The sequence below is a fragment of the Sinohyriopsis cumingii genome, chromosome 6 (genome assembly GCF_028554795.1).
Source record: "Sinohyriopsis cumingii isolate HCF-2022 chromosome 6, ASM2855479v2, whole genome shotgun sequence".
Lineage (NCBI taxonomy): Eukaryota > Metazoa > Mollusca > Bivalvia > Unionida > Unionidae > Sinohyriopsis > Sinohyriopsis cumingii.
In genome coordinates this window covers 161775004-161795882 of record NC_142966.1, presented here as the reverse complement: position 1 = coordinate 161795882, position 20879 = coordinate 161775004, and the positions used below count along the sequence as shown (strand labels likewise).

At 35.8% G+C, this 20879-nt stretch overlaps 1 protein-coding gene across 1 annotated transcript in view; it reads right to left on the bottom strand.

Moving 5' to 3' along the window:
- The window catches only part of LOC149798411 (receptor-type tyrosine-protein phosphatase epsilon-like), a 111738-nt gene extending 91454 nt beyond the window's left edge, over positions 1-20284 (bottom strand). Inside the window, exons 1-2 of the mRNA XM_089963609.1 lie at positions 20055-20284; positions 4018-4254 (exon numbers count right to left, since the gene is read on the bottom strand). Coding sequence (XP_089819735.1) covers positions 4018-4254; positions 20055-20112 — 295 coding nt within the window. The 5' untranslated portion in view covers positions 20113-20284. The remainder of the gene's footprint in view (positions 1-4017; positions 4255-20054) is intronic.
- Between the last annotated feature and the right edge of the window lie 595 nt (positions 20285-20879).

Sequence of the window (20879 nt, the reverse complement as noted above, 5' to 3'; positions counted from 1 at the left end):
ATGGCAGAAAGACTTAATGTGGTCGTAGCCGCATCAAACAATTAAATTACGAGCACGACAACGATGAAACCCGCCGTGGCCAAAATAAAAACCACTGGAGCCGATGTAAACTATGTTGAACTAATATTGGCAAGCGCCAGCCTCGCTGTAGTGTGATATCAATGAACATCTGGAGATACAGAAGGTGGAACAAGAAGAGTTATTGATGCTATCTGAAGTTTAACGACAAACACAATTTCAAACTTGACCCGTCGCAGCAATGATTACGTTGGTGTGTGAGAGAAGAGTTGGTAGTGATACCGGCGGATACACAGTATGACCATGGCGGGTAATGCATCAACAAAGTTCTCTATCAGAGTGACAGCACACAAGGCACATATCTCCGTGTGGCCGGGTACACCCAAGACATAGCATGATGACTTTACCACTTAGATGACCTCGTTGGTTATTAACACGATTAATGACTATTCTGTTGGTGTACCAAGCCCATTCTGTAATCCAGGCGAGATCACTTCAGTCAGAAAAAACTTCGCTGGGTGTCAAAATGTCGGTAAGATACGTTTTGTTTGCTATCATGATGCTAATTTTCTGGGGAAGCGGTTGAGACAAGTTTATTTCGATGCTGAACAACGCGCTGTTGAAAATGCTATCAAGTTCAACGCGTGCGATTTGTAATACATACTGGACCCGCGACACAGCAAGTTATGCAAGATTTGACCATTCTACGCGATGGTCAATGATCCAGAAAAGCTGTGAGCTCTATATTGTTAGACGATTTAATCAACGAACGGTGGTTGCGTATGCACGACACCATGAAGTCGAATCAATGCTCGTCGCATGCTCAACCTAACACAACGGCATATCGATTTGTACCATTAAGTTTGAGATTGAGGGTTGTTTCCAATCCTGGTATTGGTACGTTGATTTATTTTCCCAGGGTATCCACCGTCGGTATACGATTGGGGCATATTCATTTGGGTATTTGTCTTTATGAAGCCTTAACAATTCACACTGAAGAGTGTAACGTAATTGTTCACCGGTGACGAACAATTATATGGCTGAGATTCAGGTGGCAAGAAAGTCATCATATGAATTTTGCACGATCGCCCCACGCATTTGTTCACATCTTTTCAGGTCATATTTTTGTCGCATTTGTAACTTTAACTCACGTAATCTATTATCGGTGGTGCAATGATCGTCTAGATCTTTATCACAATAATTCGCTTTGGACACCAGCCTGTGATGGGGAGATCTGCAACAAATAGGTGGAGAATGACATTGATTCCCACACATGATTATGCAACAAGGATTGGTACTCAACCATGGTAAAATCATTTTCACCGTGTCAACGTGTACGGTACATATTTCGTCCCATACGAGGTTTGAATGTTCAACCAAATTTGTATATAAGTTGATCTTGAGCTCGGTTTTACCAGAATAAGATGCCCCATTTAGATACATAAGTGTATGACTTGCAACTAGATCATTTATCATATAAGATTTTGAATTCGTGGAAAATAATTTTTTTCGGAAAAATGATAATGTTGTTCTTGATATTTTGCAGAGCAGTTTGGCTATCATAAACATCAACGAGGTAAATTTTAACACGAACGCTTGCAGGGAAAGTGCAAAGTAGCCCACCACGCTTGGGCGTGAAGTTGGATAAGTTTTATGGCAACACCGCTGTTGAAAGATTTTCAATATCTTTGTTATCCTGTGTAATCAATAACTTCCTCGGTTATTTTCGTGATGATAACTGGCGTCTTCAGTGACCGTTACATTAAGTTTAGCACCTGCGTTTCCGACATTGTTTTCTCACTGAGATATTCCGGCACATCTATGTTTAGTAACACCAAATTTACGTGGATAATTAGTAAAATTCCCGGTCACAAGATAAACTCCATATATCACAGCGCAGCGGTAAGTGTGAATGCATTATTGTCGTTGATATTGTTAAAGCCGTTCAGAACTCCAAAGGGAGTCTGATGTGTTATCGTGACAACAGACGTACCGTGACGTCGTTCCACCGGTATAGGATCTAATTTATCCCTCATAACAATCTTCATTTTATCTCTTGGCGATCAATCTGGAGGAAGAAGACATCAAATAGATGCAGGACATGTGTTGTTCATTATGCCCTTGTAAACTCGTTGCTCTTTCTGTTTTTCAAAATATCATGTAGAATACACATATGCGGCATTATAAACGACGAATTCTTCCTTTGCCTCAAGAAAATACTGATGCAGTTCTGAAACTTCTTTGGGTGGTATGACATGGTGACATACACAAACGATCAAGATCACATTTTACAACTTTCTGTTCACTGAGAATGGTATCACGCGCTGCGTGAAGGTCACTGAGTTGTGAATTTGAGCATGGTCATATATTTTGTTCCAGTATGCCCAAAATACCTATTTTGTTCCCAACGGGCTATTGACTGACGACCTGATATTGTCATAATGTATATACAAAGATGTATATATCTCTAAAAGGAATGTCATATCGTCTACAATAATAATTATTTGGGCAGAAAGGCTTTGTGCCTCAGCTGCCATAGAATCTATAACATCTATTGCCCTACGACTAAAATGTGAATTTATCTTGTTGAGAATATCGTCGAGATCTGGCGAGCTTTCATAACCCATTAAGTATAATGTTAGTTATCGCTGAGTGATAAAACGAAGACGGGATTGTCTCCAGTTCACATCAGTACATATATCTACATGTGACCTTGATGAATAAATGTGATAGAACAATCAAGTATATAAATCATTATCGTCTGTTGAAAATAAACATCATCCAAATTGCGAGTAATGATATTATGCAACTTTGTCCATACGTGATCATTTTTGAGTTCTTCTCTTTTATTAATGTCATCGCATGCTGCCCAGATGCATTTTTATTTGTCGTTAATTTATCATTGTTAGTGACATCATTTAGATATTGTTTAATATTTCTAATATAACATTTTCTCAAATGTATTTATGACATTAGCTTGGAACGTTCATACGAACGGGCCCATCGTTTTCGCTCACCATAAAGGTATTTGTCCTAGAGCGCCAACGTGATATATTACACACGGAATAAGGCCTCAACCCATTCTAATTATGCCAAAGTGTATCAAACAGTACTTGCCGACAAAAAGTTGATAACAAAATATAGTCTTCCCCATGTGGAGCTACTTCGATTTGTTTTATCCAATTATACTTATTAAAATTATAACTTTCTAATTTATTTCAAGTGGGAAGGCTAAGAAGCTATTTTGTTAAGCGCGCTGACGTCCACGCGTCACACGGATAACAAGCCATGGGAGATTATCAGGCATATAAAAAAGCTCACGACTAACGCCATTTGTTTGTTGCTGTCCGCCGAAACCATGGGGAGTAAAACAAATAGAAGACCAAGGTGCACATCTTCATTTGTATCTCAGTGGAAACAGATTATTCCAACGTCTGAAAAGTATATTTCAAGATGTACCTATTTTTCGGCTACATGAGTTACCTTTACTATCCAATAAAAGTTAGGATGTCGAGCCAAAGCACAACGTATCTCACGACTTCCTAAATCTGTATCAAGTAATATATTTACGAAAAGATTGACTTCAGAAAACGAGTGAATAATCTAAAGTCACATTCGCAATGAAATAAATGTGAAACTTGCCGATCACCACAACTCAATGGACATTCAACAAATAGTGATGTTTATCCTGGAGCAATTATTCCATTTACTCTGCCTTTCTCAATCCTTTAGAATAATTTTAGCCTCAAAATGAGGTCGAGGCGATATTTTAGTCAAACGACAGTTTATGACCTGTACACAAATCTTTGCTATACTATTTACCGATGTAATTTCTTTTTTCTTCTCTTTATGTTCAGTAATAATAATAATAATAATAACAATAATACACGTCTTCAAACTGACTTGTAAAACTGTTAAAATGTTAAGAAAAGACTATTAAAAGCTGATAAGCCTCTCTTGATGAGGTTAAAACGATCAAAGTTTGAGAAGCAACTATACCTTGATCTGTTCTTCCGTAAACCGTGACGGTCTTTACAGCAATGTTGAAGCCAATTTCAACTTCCCAGGTATGGTTAGCCTTGTCTACAACAGCAGTTGCGCTACATGTCTTGGACTGCACCGGAGTACTGGCATCTATTTCCCCATCCACAGCCTTATCAGCAGTCCAGTGGAAATTCTTATATTCCAATACTGTTGACTGGTCCGCCGTCTTATGTAGAGCAAAATTAATCGTGCCTTGGAAAAAAGGTATTTCCTTTATTTATTTATTTTAAAATGAATTTGAGTAATGTTAGATCTATTTGAAATCCCGTCCGTCGATCTATCCATACGAACTAATATGCCCTACAATGCCTACACTTTCTGCACTATAAGTATGGAAGGTTTTTCCCAGCTTGGTTCTGCCGCATATATTTTGCAGCTGCATTTGTTCGCCCAATATGAAGGCATTCTGGGAACCCAGATTTAAAAATGGTACAAACTATCCAGTTACTATTATGGTCTTAATTTAAGTAGCAGAAATAAAATAAGCTATCAAAATTAGTAACATCAACAAATTCATTTAAGTTTCTATGTTTCAGAGTTACAATGTGAAAATTTAAAAGGAACTTATAGTATTGTAAGTTAAACCACAAATAAACTTAATTGTTTTATCACAAGTTCTACAGGATATAATGATTTTCAATCTTTAATGTGCCAACCTGCCAATAGTTTTTAATAGGTTGTAGTACCGACAGTTTTGATGCATCACAATGATATAATCAAGAATGGCTCTGATTGTATTCACACTAATCGCAAGTAGTAATTTTGTCCAACATACCAATGAGGACTTTGTAATTTAAACGACTAAATTTTAAATAAATGATTAGTATCAAATTACATCTTAACACAACTGAAAACAACTCTTCAAACTTGTCATAAGATATGAAAAAATAATGTCATTCACCACAATATTATAGATAAACATGACACAATGACATCACTAACATTGGTCAGATGTTTTCTTTCAGAACATTATAAATTCGTAAAAAAGGCTAGACCTTTAACTCAAATATGAGTCAAACAACATATTTATAACTTACGAAGATGACAAAAGCGTACGAATAGTCAGGTTGTCTGCCTTCAATTACAGGCAAAAGGAGCTAGTGTTTAACATGGACCAAGGCGCTCTAATTTTATTTGCAAAATTGAATATTGATCCCCTGCCCGTTGAGGAGAACGCAAAACGTATATGCGTTAACATTTGTCTGACAGTCCTACGTTCGGTTGCGACAGACACCGATACAATATTATGTTTTGGTGACCACTGGAATCTCCAGTCCACTTATATTTAAGATCCTATCTAAAAGGTTTGAAAGTTCGTTTTAGGGAGATTCATTCTTTATACTTTTTTTTACGTGCGTCACTAGTTGTTATTTAATTAATAAACCACATGATCAACAGAATATGAACTCGTACTGGTGTCGGTTAGATCTACACATATGACTGTGGAGATTTGATTTTAATCGCATTCCCTTCTACATATAAAATTAATGAAGATATTTTTCACAAAAGAACATTTTGATGTCTCTTCGGCATCTGTCGAGAAAGCTAAACCTACCATTTGTCATTCGATTTAGTATAGCGATGCATTGAACACGTGCATATTCATTTTTATAAATTAGTGAACCATAGTTTTGTTGGATTACGATCACGCGCATATTCATTTTTATAAACGAATATACCATGGTTTGGTTTTGGTTTAACATTGCAAAATTGTAGCTCATCAACCCTGCATATTTTTATTATACTCATCGTAAGTATCAACCTTTCATTTTGAGTAAATCACGGTCATCTTGAGATTTTTGGAGTTCATATTAAGTATTCTACAAATAAGTTGTGAATGAACGTGTTGCGTGAAATCTTTATTTATATTATGTTTTTGCTGCTTTTACCTATTCAATTTATAGAAACGAAACATTGTGTTTAAACTGGTCACCTGATGTTTTTTTCTTGATGACTTTGTTCCTTTGGTTGTGGAAGCCATGCTGGTGGTTGGGATTTTAATTTACATAACAAAATATGTCATTGGGGAAGATTATCCTGACAGTGGTATTGTATGAACGATAGGATACAACGTTTTTGCTGCTAGCTTTTACTTTTATTTTCCGATAGGGACTCCTGGTTTTTATGGTACAGGGTGCAAATAATAATGTCTATCATTCATCTAAGTGCACCTTTTCCTTCAAATAAATACAATTTTTGTCAGACAAACAGAAATTATGGTCACAAACATGACCGAAATTCCTTCTGCTCCATTTTTTTGATATACCAATCACCACTAGATTGCAGAATTAATGGACTTTAGAACAATCCACTGCAATATTTAGTAATTTGTATAACTTTATGGGGTTATAGTCATTAATGCCAAAGTGGTAAGATCCGAATCTTTAAGCAAAGGAATATTATGAAATGCATATGTAAAGCAGTCGGAGACTAGAACGTAAAATAGCGCATGGATTACAAATAGTACAACCCATGACAAAATAATGCTAATACTACTATTCTGACGCACATGATATTAGCATGTCGTAGTGACAGCAAGCAGCGATTACGGAAGTTACGCTTTGATTAAACTGTCATAGAGTCAAAATGCTTCCGAAATAAATATAGTCAAACGTTACTAACTATGGGTCACTGAGAACGAAAATGAGGCTTACAGTTGATACTTGGTCAGTACATACGACCCTTTTTGGGAATGGTGGAGGATAAGTGAGTTATAAACGAAAGTATTCTCAATTTAAACCAGAATCGACTCAAATACATCTTCGACTGGATCTACTAAATAATATATGACTGGGTTTTGACAGTAGTTGCCTTTCTGGCAAACAATGAATGATGAATTTGAAGCTGGTAATGCGTCATGCACGATATGATCTGCGTCATGTTATTCCTAGACGTCCTGATTGATGCATTTATAACTAAGCTTACATTACTCTGTTGCACAAATTGCCCTATATCAGACCTAGAAATCATAACGTGTCGTGCTCTCGTATTTATCAGTGTGTGATTTTGCAAAGGGATGCATTTCTGTTCAGCCACAATTAGCAGAGATGCTTCGTGCTTGTGTGAACAATGCAGATAACGTATGCTATGATTGTTATGAAGTGAACGTCTAGTCCTGAACGATCAATGTTACATAATCCACATTTTCGCCCATCCTCCTCCTCTGAATTACACCTCATAATACAAGGTGAACTAAATGACCTTGTAATGACTTTGGAATTTTGCAAGAGTGCATCAGAGCTCTTGGCCTCCAGACTACAGCAGTGGAATCTCCTCGCAGTTGTTGTTATGGTTTGCATGTTCCGTGACCGTCAAAAGGTTCTTGTCTTCTTCATGGAAGGCGATCTTGTAGCCTGCGACAGCATCGATGATGTGATGACATCATTCAACATCGTTCATGATCCAAATTAATGGGGACTGTTCAGGTATTCATCGATGACTAGTCTTAAATATGTTTTCCTGCATACTACTAGCGTTTTGCCATCACTTCCAGTTGGTAATGCAGTCCATATGAAAGAAACCTATGAAAACATGAAAAAAAACCTTTGAGGTGCATAAACTATGATCAACATCAGTGGTAGCTGTGGAAATTTGAGGGTTCGTGCTCTCTTGTTTGGTCTACAGATTGGATACAGAAAGTACTACTGTTTTCTCTGCGAACGGGATAGTCGTTCGAAAGATTCCCACAACATTAATAGAGATTGGCCACACCGACAGTCATTGGTGCCTGGGATGAAAAGTGTTCATCATTAACCACTTATTCACTCAAGATAGATTTTGTTAACACCGTTGCAGATGAAGCTGGGTCTGAAGAAGAACGCTGTCAAGGCCATTTAAAAATAAACAACACAAGCAGTTTTCAAGTACCTCCGTGGAAAATTGCCAAGGTTAAGTGAAGCTAAGATAAAGGAAGATCGTGAACTTCGAGAGATAATGCATTTGACCGTGCCCTGCGTATCTAGGAAAGGACGGCATGGAAAGCCTTACATTTAGTGGCAACAAAGTGTCTCAGAAACAACGAGGCACACGACTACAGAGAGTTGATGAAAAACCTCCTCAAGGCATTCAAGAGCCTTGGTTGCAACATGTCACTAAAGATAAAAACTTTGCACTCTCATATAGATTTTTCCACCAAAGTGCGGAGCTGAGAGAGATGAGCTCGGCGAGCGAATTCATCAGGACATTGTAACATTGGAGAAACGCTATCAGGGCAAATGGAGCCCATCACTATTTGCAGGCTACTGCTTAAAAGTGACAATAGATGTTCCATTCAAGGAATACAAGAGACAAGGAAAGAAGCGCCGAGTAGACACTGAATAAATACTGAACTATTATATACTTATATATACATAATAGTTGTTTCGTAATACATTTTATTTATATAACCCTTTTGCTCTTTTTATAAGTATTACATAAACAGGACAGGTGGAATATGATAATGTAGAGCAGCCATAGACACGTGAAAAGATTTAGGTTAACAATTTATTATTGCTCTTTTATCTACACAATATGCATAGAGGTACAATCTTAAAACTGAAATATTTCAGACATAGTAGCGAATCAGTTGATTTAATTATCTAATGTATATTGTTTCTACGCAGGTTCAAACTACAAACAATAAGAACACACAACTTGGCAACTATGCATTTTCAGCGAGAGTTTCCACCAGTTCATAGCGCGCTTGGGCTATTCCCTGGGCATTCGATTCTTTGTTTGCTTTGTATACGCTTTGTACGATTCAGCCGTTATTTCATGTTATGTTGTTGTTTGTCTACTACATCTTCTTGCACATGACTATTATACGGATGTTGTGTTTTTGCATAGTTCCTTAGATACATGATCTGCGATTGTCTATAATACATGCGCCGAATAATATGATGCCTTAAAACGCGTCTTTTTGAACTAAAACTCTGATTGGTCTGCTGGTGAAATGCGTTGTATTAAACGTACCCTAGGCCAGTACTTTTATTGTTGTTCCATCAGCAAAATTGCTAGTAACCATAGCTGCTATGATTTAGCACGTTCTGAATGAGCACTGCTCTACGTCCAACTGATTTAATTATTTGTTCCACCCAGAACCCATCTGATACATGCACGCTTCGATCAGGACACATACGCTCGCACAAGTGATTTGTATTCCTTATCCTTATATTTCGCTTGTTATAAGACATTCAACAATACCCTGTCTTCTTTGTCAATCGAGTGATTATCAGGGAACACCAATGATTCGTGCCCATAGTCTATTATCTTTCCTTCATCCATGACTTTGTATTTTGCCTTTAAGAAAAGTATATTGTAGATTGTAAGTGCTGAATGGCCTAAGCGACTAAAACTCACGGCACTTATACGTTTCCATTGGGGGCCTAACACGAAATGGTGTCTATATAGACTCAAATCCAATTGTAGAGCTTTAGTATGAGACGTTCGTCAACACGATAGACTGAGTACCACTGAAATGTATTGCCCGTTAGAGTCCATTTAGCACAGTCACGATTCCGATGCTGGTAAATAAAGTAATAACCAGACCCCCCCCCCCCCCGAGAGCTGATCGTACCCTTGTTGCTGAGGATAAAACCACTAACGTTCTGAACGTTTTGAGTTAAATCTTACCTAAGATAATATGAAGCATTTATTGCTGTAATCCCGTCGACAATGTGACATATTCAGACTTAACACATTAACCACTGGAGGATTTTGACATTTTCGCTTGAAGTCGAGTAGGAAACACATTTTGAAAACTATTTCTGAATAGATTCAAAATTACCAAATCCCTGATGATCTTTCAATAACATATTGCCTAGTTGTGTTCGAAACATCGTTTTTCATTGGCTATTTGATTCGGGCATAGGCAGAAGGGTAACAGTTGGAATTCTTTTTGTATTGCTGAACGGAACCATTATTTTTGCATCGAGACCATTCTTTATTCCAATGCTTAGCTGTCTGTTTGCAGTTCATACCGGTTTGCCTTAGATCTGAGACCAAAAAGTTTAAATTCCGCACACAAAATCGGATTCCGACCACTGGCGAAGTTTCGGTAGGAAAATGTCGTAGTACAAAAAAATGAGGTTTTTTATCTGTATTTTGTAGTGCAACTAGATATTCAAGATTAATTGGTATCATTGTAGAGATGCATCGGTCTACGTTTCTATAATGCCACCAACATTAGTGTATTATGCATGACCATGACGCTACAGAGCTCGGCAGTAGCCTACTACCTCATGCCCCGTTAAGTCGTCGCTAGGGGTTAGTGTGTTAAGACGCCAACAGTGGCACTGATGGTACTTGCAACGTCGTTACCAAAAACGCCCTAACCACATATCCTCAGTGCGTGCAATCAAAAATATTAATTTGCTTACATCTCACAGGTGATTGTCCACGCCTGTATTTTAAAAGGCGATTGTCTTTCGTTTAAGATGCATATCAAAAACTCATGGATGATACCTTCACGTTGTCTATGCCAGTGTGAATTCCCATATGATATAGTATGCAACTCCACCTAGAACGCAAGTCACACATAAATGAGTTGTAGAAGGGTGCACTTTTTTCGATCGAGATCACTCCCATTTGTGGTTTCTGATCGGAATGGATATAAAACTGTGAGACGTTGATAAATGCTGGAGAACTGAGCTCTGCTCGAAACCCGGATAATGTGAATCCAAAGATGAGGATGGGTAGGCGGTTGAGTTGAGATAGAGCTGGTATTATGGATCGGTCGCCGTAGTATGTGGCCGTTTCACGAATGATAGTCTGCATTGCCTTGAACAGATGATCATTGCACCGGTAGTGCAGAACTGCAAGCAACTTAAACCTCAGAACCGCCTTACCTAAATCGCATCTTCTGACATATGCGCTACATACATTTGAGAACACAAAGTGGTCTGATCAGCCTCTCACGTACTGATATAAACCTATCTAGTAAGTTATTTCATATTCCTCTTCGAACTGGATTGGTCAATAAGAGCATATATCAATAAACCAATGACTTCGTGTTACTTTGTTAAACAATCCAAGATTGAGTTCGGTCAGCATTATACTATCTTGCCTTGAAGATCACAATTTGACTAACATATTTACAAATCACGTCAGAGGTACGATTCTAATGCCCTTATATTAATGCAATTATATCAAAGTTGTTACAGGCTGTATAAATTATAGAATCATTCTTATGCTTGGCAAAGTTTCTATAATGCGTCGGCTTCAGAATATCAAAACCTATACAGTTCCCTGCTGCTAATCAATCCATAATCCAATCACATGCATTATATAATAGGTACACATATATTTGTTTAACTACGCCAAGCCTGTGTTGCTGTCATCAAATAGAAGAATTGTTTAGAGCAAGACAAGCTTTATGAGAAGTTTATATTTGTTTTATTTTTCTTCTCATTGCTATTCATTTTTGAACGAAAATGAGAAAACCGCCAGACAACGTTTTTTGTCCAAGTCTTTGTAATAAAAAGGACCGCAAAATGTTTAGTTTATACTGGCTTAAACTTTAAAACGTTAAGAGGTCTGTGTGTCCTTTCGTGGTTCTTTGGTTATGTGTGTTTTGCTTTCACACATCTCTATTTTTCTAATCCATTTGTCAAATGTTTGTGCGGTTGCATGAACTAATCTTCAATCTACTCAGTTAAAACTGATGTCCTCTTCCAGATAAGTAGTATGGTCTCCATGCAGTTAAAAGGAAAGTAAGTGACTTACTTTATGACACCAACATGCCTAGGAGGCGGAAACAGACACAAATATGCCATATGAATATGCTAAATGAGTATGTCCATTGAGGCAACACTGTTAATCACTGAATGAATTTAGTTGTACCTGTTCCACGCAATGAGGATTTAAATTGTACATGCGGATTGTAGTGATATTGGTTTAACCAGTCTTCGGAACTCGGAAAGAAAAGAGAATCTCGACCAGAAACTTTCATGTCTACGACATAAAGTTTAGAACTAATTGAAACAACTATTCTGCAAATATAGCACTTTTTGCAGATATTCCGACCGGAAGAAATAAAATTTAGCATTATGATTTGTACATTCTACAGCCGTGAAATAAACACTCACAGTATGAGTTCTACAAAGCATGAATATTTGAAAAATAAATTCAATATTTCTTGGGGAATGATTTTATTGAAACCTGATAATACTTTCCGTACATGCCCTTACTAGAGTGACCACGTCAGATTCATTTATAATATCACGAATCGAATATTGCATTGACTACATTGGAAACAAAAATGTCACCAAATATTCGACTTTTTGAAAGTATTTTGGCACCTTCCACACATGGAATAAGAAATCGGCATTTGCAATTCCAGATGGACTCTATTAATATACAATGTTGCCATGTCATATGACAAAACTCTCCATCAAATTTCCAGCATTTAATAATGGTGATAACATCTGGTATAAATGGCTATGACGTGTAAGTCTATAATATCATAATATTCAGCCACACCTGTAACGATTACCTTGAAACCACTCCAAAAATAAACGTGAGTTTTGCAGTGCTTGTGTTTCATTTTAGGACATATTGTGGAACATTAACAGGTTAAATATGCAGAAGCTACGGTAAAGGATATCTCATAATTCCCAGTGATGTTTTGTATGTCTAGATATTACCGAAACTTTTGCCCAACCCTCTAAAATATTGCTGAACTCCCGACCAATTTGTCGATTAAGAGACCAAGGTTTGTTGGTCGGTCAAATGTCAGGAAGCTTAGGATAGATTAGAGTCAATAGTTAAGAGTGTACCAATTATTTCAGCTCCAGATTTGAACAAACCGTTTAAACTGTTGATGCAAGTGACGATGGTGTTGATGGCACATTAATTCAAGTAGATAACAGTGATGTGGAGCATAATATATGTTATTTCTTCAAAACATTAAACAAGCACGAGAAACATTATTCCACTGTCGATGAGTTCTAGACTTTAATATTGGATTTGCAACACTTTAAAGTGTATGGTAAGTCAGCTCCTTCCCTTTTAATGTATTCATTGATTACAACCTGCTTATTTACATTAATACAGTACAAACGAAACCTCGGATGATGTTGAAATGTAGTTTGATGTTGTAGTAATATAACATTATAATTAGTTACATCAAGGGAAAGGACTCCTTAATTGTAGATGTACTATCGCGTGTATATTAGTAATATATTGCTTTATTTTGTATATGCTTGTGTCATTCATAAGACATCTTCATGCATACTTATGTTATTATAATATTATATGTATGTTTGACTAATATGTAAAAGGAAGGTTTATTGTGCAAGTCTTTGATTTCTTATCAGGGTAGGTGTTATGTCTATCATTAGTGTGACTTTTTACTTAGTGCATATCTGTAGATTTTAGATTGAATGGCTCAGTCAGGTGGGTCCTGTTGCAAGGTAGCATAATGTGAAATATGTCATGCATGCAGTTGGAGCATATTGAGATGTTGACTGTATCCATGTTAGGCGTAACGATGGACAATTAATTGGTGGCTATAATCATTATTTCCTTTATGTTTGTTTTAATATCAGTCTGCAGATGAAATTAATGTCGTATTTGGTTTACTCATTTGACGTACAAAGTGCTGATATTACTGTTTGAATAAAAATATTATTCTGATTGCATTGTGACTGAACTCAAAGGATATCTGAATAATGTTATTGTAATAAATAAAGACTGTTCGTACATCAATACATTCGAAGGCCTGTGATTCGTTCTGAGCATTCGATTTTTTTGTAAGTATGTAGAACGTGTTATGATTATTTTAGAGTTTATAAAATAACTGTCAGTTCTACTTAAATTTTCATTGTATAATTTAAACTATTAATTAGATACTTAAGTTTTAGAAAAAATGTCGGGTTTTGTTCTGTATGGTCCTTAATTTAGATTCGTGATACTATAATGTGTATCACATAAATCCTTTTCTATTTGAATCAATGTTAACCCTGTTTGAGTAATCTGTAAATATGTGATCGCTATTATCATTTTATCCTGTCAAAGAATGTAGTGAGAAATGTTTGTGAAAACAACTGGACTTGTACGATCGTAATGTAGACCCTTAGATTCTGTACCTAGTTCATGTATGGTATTAATCACCGACGTTGTATGACGTCAAAAATCTTTACAGTCGTATTATGCAATAGGTCAATTATGACTATATCAATAACTTAGACCGCGTGTTAGAAAAGGATGTTATATTCAAAATAAACTTTGCAGAACGCGTTACTTAATAAATAAAGCCTCTCCTCCTAGGGCAGAATAAATGAAAATAAGCCACTAGACTTTCGGGGAAGAGGTTGCATTTCCTTTCACAGATATTTTTGTGTCTGAGACTCGATACTAACTGGATTTACTTAATAATAATTCATATCGATATGATAAGTTTAAAATATATATTCTAGTTTGTAAAGCCGTCATTCATGATATATTTAGTGGTCTGTGTGAAGCTATTTTATGGCATTAAAGGTGATCACGGTATATGACACTGTTTCTAAAAATAGAAAAGTTTGATATTACTTAAGATTGTATTCTGTACAAAGTATGACTGCTGTTGCTTCGGAATGCTATGACTAAATTGTACTAAACAATAGTTAATGAATTGAAAATATAAAAAAATCGGGGATGTAAAGAGCTCATTCATACATCGCTTGAGGAGGATTGGTTTCGCTACGCGAATCGCTGATAAGTTATAACTGCATTTTTCCTCGTGAACGTTTTGTTGGTGACATTGAGATCTATACACCCACAATGAACGGGAAAGCATAGCGCTTATAAAAATCCCAAGTTATTACTTAATGTTCTCTACCAGAACTTTCAATTTGTAAACTTTATATTTATTGCACAATAAAATGGAAAATAATAAAATTAGGGATATAAAGTGTACATGCTCCGGGTTGTTAAGAGCTGAGCTTACGGCGCCACACTAGTGGTTTGTGCGTGGTTTCCGTTTGGAGTAAATTCATAAATCAAGTTCAGCCTGGTCTACTTGAAATATATGTGGTAAAAGTTTAAATATAAAAGACATGAAGATTGGACCATAAGATGGATACGTCTTTCCGCTCAAACAAAATATATTAGAAATACTGATCAAAATGTTTGAAAATGTTGTTTTTGTTCTGATTGTCAGGCAAACAGTTGAATTTGCGACACAAATCATCGCATATACATTGTATTTATGACAATTTATTTTCAAATCGATTTAAAAAATTGTGCCAGCGCATCAATACTACGTGTAAAAACAATTTTTGTTTCCATACTAGGATTGAATTGCGAATCAAAATAAATCACGACACTGCTGTGCCGATAACAAGATGACCATGACATTCGATATTTAGTCAAAACAGTCATATGATCACCTCATACTTCTAATACATGACGTAATTAAAAGATTCCACTCAAATTAAATCTGAACAAAACATTACATAATTTTACATACAAAAAATAATAATAAGAACAGTAACTAAGATAAGAACATAAACAATTGTTCACTTCTCTCCTTATATACATCTCTACGACCATAGTACGACTCTATGCCGGAATTCTGTCCCTGTGACATGTTTCATAATACATCCCCATGTATATATATATATATATATATATATATATATATATATATATATATATATATATATATATACCTTTGTCCTCGGCACACGATTGTCCGGTACGCCAACTAGCATTATCACTGTCAGGTTGTAAAATACTGTCAATATTAAAACTGAGTTTAATCTGATATGATCTAAATTAGATTTACTGGAGTAATATGTACTTTTCTATTTAGCATGTTTAATGCAACTTTGATAAACTTTAATTCAAAGCTTTGAAGGTAAGGTTGCCCTGCAACGATAACTTTAATTATGAAATAGGTAAATATTATACAATTCGGAAGCTAGATACCATTGACGATATGATAACCAAAGTACTAACGTAAATGCATCTCTTAAGTGCATATTGTGCTCATCAACAAATACAATTAATACAAAGATAAGAAATCAATCCGAATGTTAAGACGTACAAGATTCATAACAGCTAGATAAGAGAGAGAGTACGTTTTTGTGAAGATCAATAAAGTTAGATTAATTCAGATCTTTCGAACTGAATTAAGAACCATAACATGGATTAGATTAGCCAGTCTAATCAAAACAAACACGTACGTTCTAGGTCGAAGGTCAGCACTACAAGTTCATGCAAGTATTGACTTGTACCTTGCAGGCAGCAGTGGATCACATCTTGCCCTTGTACTGTTTAATGTACGTAAATATACGTTGGTGATTCATCCAAAGTGGTTATGTATGATTAGTAGAATATAGAAAAATTATGTTTTCACAACCTTTAAACAAAACTGGATAAGTCGAATCGGAGTATGTCTGTACATTAACAGCATACGGGCCAATTTGTACAATGTTAAGAAACAAAAACCCTTAAAGAAATACTCCTTCAGAATAATGTTGTGATATACTCACTAATCTTTAATTGAAACATGTGAAAATTATTCATTAGATTATATGCGTATTCTTCTACGCTTACATGACGTAAACGTTACTGTTAGTTGCAACCTTATTAGCTCAATCTACATTATCGAAACAAATTAATGCGTATATGACTGTCTGATGATTGAAACTATCGAAGAGTTGGTATATGTTATAAAAAGGATCCTTTGCAGTAATGATTATAGAATTATATGATTGAATAATATATGTCTTTAATCCATTGCATGATAATATAGCTAGGGTTGGTTGGGAGCGAAATGCACAGATAATCCAGGTTTTAAAAAAGCTATGTTAAGAAGCTCAATGCGTTTAACCAAAATACTTTGGGGTAGAAGTAGATCTAATTGTTCCTCTTGAGTAAACAGACATACGTACCTTTAGAAAATATTTTTTTTTGTTTGTCAGGACTTTGATAAATGTGGTACATAACGTATGTCAGAATCAAGATGACCATACATTAATTAGGGATAGCGTTCAGATATCATTACTTGTACCGTAGAGCGGTTCTTTTTTCGAGAGGATACACATTAATAACGGTGTATGGCTAGCTAATATATCGATACATAGCGGTATTGATGCAGTAAATACGAGAATCGACACATATTGCCAACGACTCCGATATGGTTTATATTTATCTATATGCTTTTTAACTAAAATTCATCCTTGAGCATTTTTTTTTATTTCGTTTGAATCTTTGATTCTTTCAATGTCTATTGTGGCACAAAGAACCAAATTATTTCTAAAATATTTGCCAGTCGAGAAAATGGTTGAACTTAATGTGATATGCTACCTAACCGACGTGGGACCTGAAATACCGTAATGCTTCGAAATACCAGATTCGTTGATAACCTTACCATTTGCCACGAACGTAATCTGGAGTAAGGTTTAGGTGAGACGAATAATTTTACAGCCACGTTTGCCCATGTTATCTCATTCTGCGTCACGCTCAGTATTAGCTATCACCGGCATTTATTTGCAATAGTTATGAATATGAGCTGTTTATTTAGTAATAAACACAATCTACATGAACGAAATCAGCTGTTTAATATATTTGCAAATTCTTGGCTAGGAGCAACTGTACTTTATAGGACCGCACCTAGTCGATTTTGTTGTCCGCAAAATAAAAATGATGACATGCGTCATTCATGTTAGACTGCATGGGGGATTCTAATTGCAAAACATACAGTTATGGCGTGTTCTTAGTCTCGCTACCTACTGAGACACCTGATGCATTACTCTGTACTGTCCTAAATGTTTGAGCAGTAACAACTACGAGTCTTCATACACTCTAATCATTTTGAAGAGTACACATATTGTAAATATATGTATGATCTCTCACATAAGTCATTACGCTGGAAAATATTTCCATTGGAGCTTTGTACAATTTGTTTCAATAGTTGAATTATGATCTTCAATTGAATGAAAAAGACAAAACTGAAAAGCGTAAAATAGAGGATGTAGATTGGACAACAATCGATCTCACGCAGCCCGGATTCAAGGAATTTTTATGTTCTTTCCCAATTATTACATTCTTACAAAAACTCGTATCAATAAATAATGTAAAATAACATTTTGAATTCCCTCTTTACTTTAATAGTATTTGTTATGTTATGTAAATTGTCATTGTATATCGCAATTTAACTTCCACAAATTTTTACAGGCATAGTCCTAGTCATCGCTGCAGGAATATGCCCATATAGTTTTATGTTGTTGTTGTTATGGGGTTTAATGACATTTTTGCATTAAACGATAGACTCTACATAATGGCCTGTATAAGTGGTTGAGGAAAAACCCCGAAAACCAAAAACCGGGAAGGAACACCGAACCACGGGACGCTACCGTCAAGCATTCCCACGTACCGACAATGACGGATTCCGAGATTCAAACACACACAAGCGGAGGTGAGATGGCAGTTATACACACACACACACACACATATATATATATATATATATATATATATATATATATATATATATATATATATATATATATATATATAGAGAGAGAGAGAGAGAGAGAGAGAGAGAGAGAGAGAGAGAGAGTAGGCTACACCGTGTATGTTTCTTTAGTGTCTTTATCTATATAATTATCTTTGTTTGCATTTATTCATTTATTACGGGGGTGAATGAACTGCTGATACAAATTTTGCGGATTCCGTGGAATTTAAAAAAAATAATGTTTAATGCCAAGCTCCAAAATATGAAAAATATATATTTGATTTCAAGGATTTAGTAATTATTTATCTATGATTTCCTCTGTGAACTTACCCATGCACAAGGTGGGGCAGGATTGCGGTTGGGAATAGGTAGAAAAATCCTATTGGAATAATCAAAAAGATGAAATGTATACAATCAAGAACGCAACATGCGTTTTGAATTAAATGATGGCATTAAAGGATGAAAATAGTAGAGAATAGTATGTGTATCCGCAACAATGCAAATGAACAGAATTAGTGACATTTACATAAATTATTCGATTTTAAAAATGAAACTTTCCTATATACACTAATCATAGACACCAAATTATTTGTTATTGAAGCTAAATACTGTTGATTTGATCCATTGATTTTCATATAAATAAAACATATGGATGCTAGTTCATTGGTCTATAATGACGTAACGTCAGATTTGTTTTTTAATCAGCCCTTGCTGGTCAGTCTCACACATGCTATTACGGCTGAGTGAATATATTTAAAGCGTAAGTAATACGATTTATATGTTATTAATATGAATGAATATGCATAATTGTACAATAAATGTACATTGAACAAAATGGATAGTAAACCATCAGCAAGCAATGTTATCAGTTTGGCGAGCATGATGACAGCTCCAGTGTTCTAATGGTTAGAACGTCCACCTCAGATGCGACTTATAGCTGGTTCGAACCCTGGCCGAGTCATACGAAAGACAAAAAAAAAAAAAAAAAAACGATATTGGCAGCTGTCTCACTATGCGCACAGCATTTAGAGGTTAGTGTTAGGACTGGCTGGCCTAGTCGGCCTGGTGTCAGGATAGTGTGAATGGTGGGAGATGATGCTACATGTATGCGGTATGATGACGCAATGCCAGACAATCACTGTAAACCGTCTCACTGTACTCATCTTAACGATATGTCTGAAAAATGGTTAACTCCAAATCACACACACACACACTACGCTACAACTCCAAATCACACACACACACACACAAACATACACTTGACGAGGATGACAAAACTATTCCTCACCTCCACTGAATTCCCGCTAAACAGCAGTAAAATTTCCGTTTGGAGTGGAAAAATTAACAACATATGATTAAGGACAATTAACAAATTCAGTTCATTAATATGATTATAATATAGTTTAGATCTGATCACTAAATATAAAATAAGACATTTTGATTATATACGGTAACTACTTACCTTGACTACGCCACGATGTTAGGAATCCCCTGTTCACAGTACTGCATTCTGATATAATGTGTATACCATCGAGCCATTTACACCTTAAAGAAGTATATATACACTTACCTTTTCCTTGATAAATAAAGGCAGACATTACGGCGTAAAACAAAAGTTTCTGTGTCATTCGTGTTCACGTTATGCTGTTGTGTATAGTTTCACCCCTTCTTTTCAGGCATTGTCTCTTCTGCGAGAACAGCTGTATTAGATAACTCTCCGCTACTAACTAGTAAAACAAATATTTATCTTGTTATTAAGTTCACTGTCCTATCCTTTTCAACCTGTATTAACGCTGCAACGCAAACTCGTCGAGTATAATGAGGACATTTATTTCCTTCTATCATTTTGACACGGGAAAATTGCTGGATCTGATAACAGAACCTTATCTCTATTTAGTCTCATATCCGAACACATCATACATAATGCATGCTTACGTCGATATTGACCCGGATTGTTTCTGTTATGAATAACTTGATTTAATATTTGCAGTAATACACACACTTCTCTCTCTCTCTCTCTCTCTCTCTCTCTCTCTCTCTCTCTATATATATATATATATATATATATGTGTGTGTGTGTGAGTAGTAAGGGGGGATGCATTAGCGTCAATGGGAATTAGCATTACAGAGACCCCTGGGACAGATTAGCGTCAAGGTAAATTTAACATGGAGAAAAATCGTGGGACAGATTAGCGTCAAGGGAAATTTAACATGGAGAAAAATCGTGGGACGGTTTAGCGTCAAAGGAATTTAAACAGGGTGGGACTTTATGGCGTCAAGGGAAATTGAACATGGGATTTTTTTAAAATTTTTTTTAAATTTAAATTTAAATTTAAATTTAAATTTTTTAAAAAAGGGGTAGGCAATTGAAAGGCTATCTCTTTTCGAGAAATAT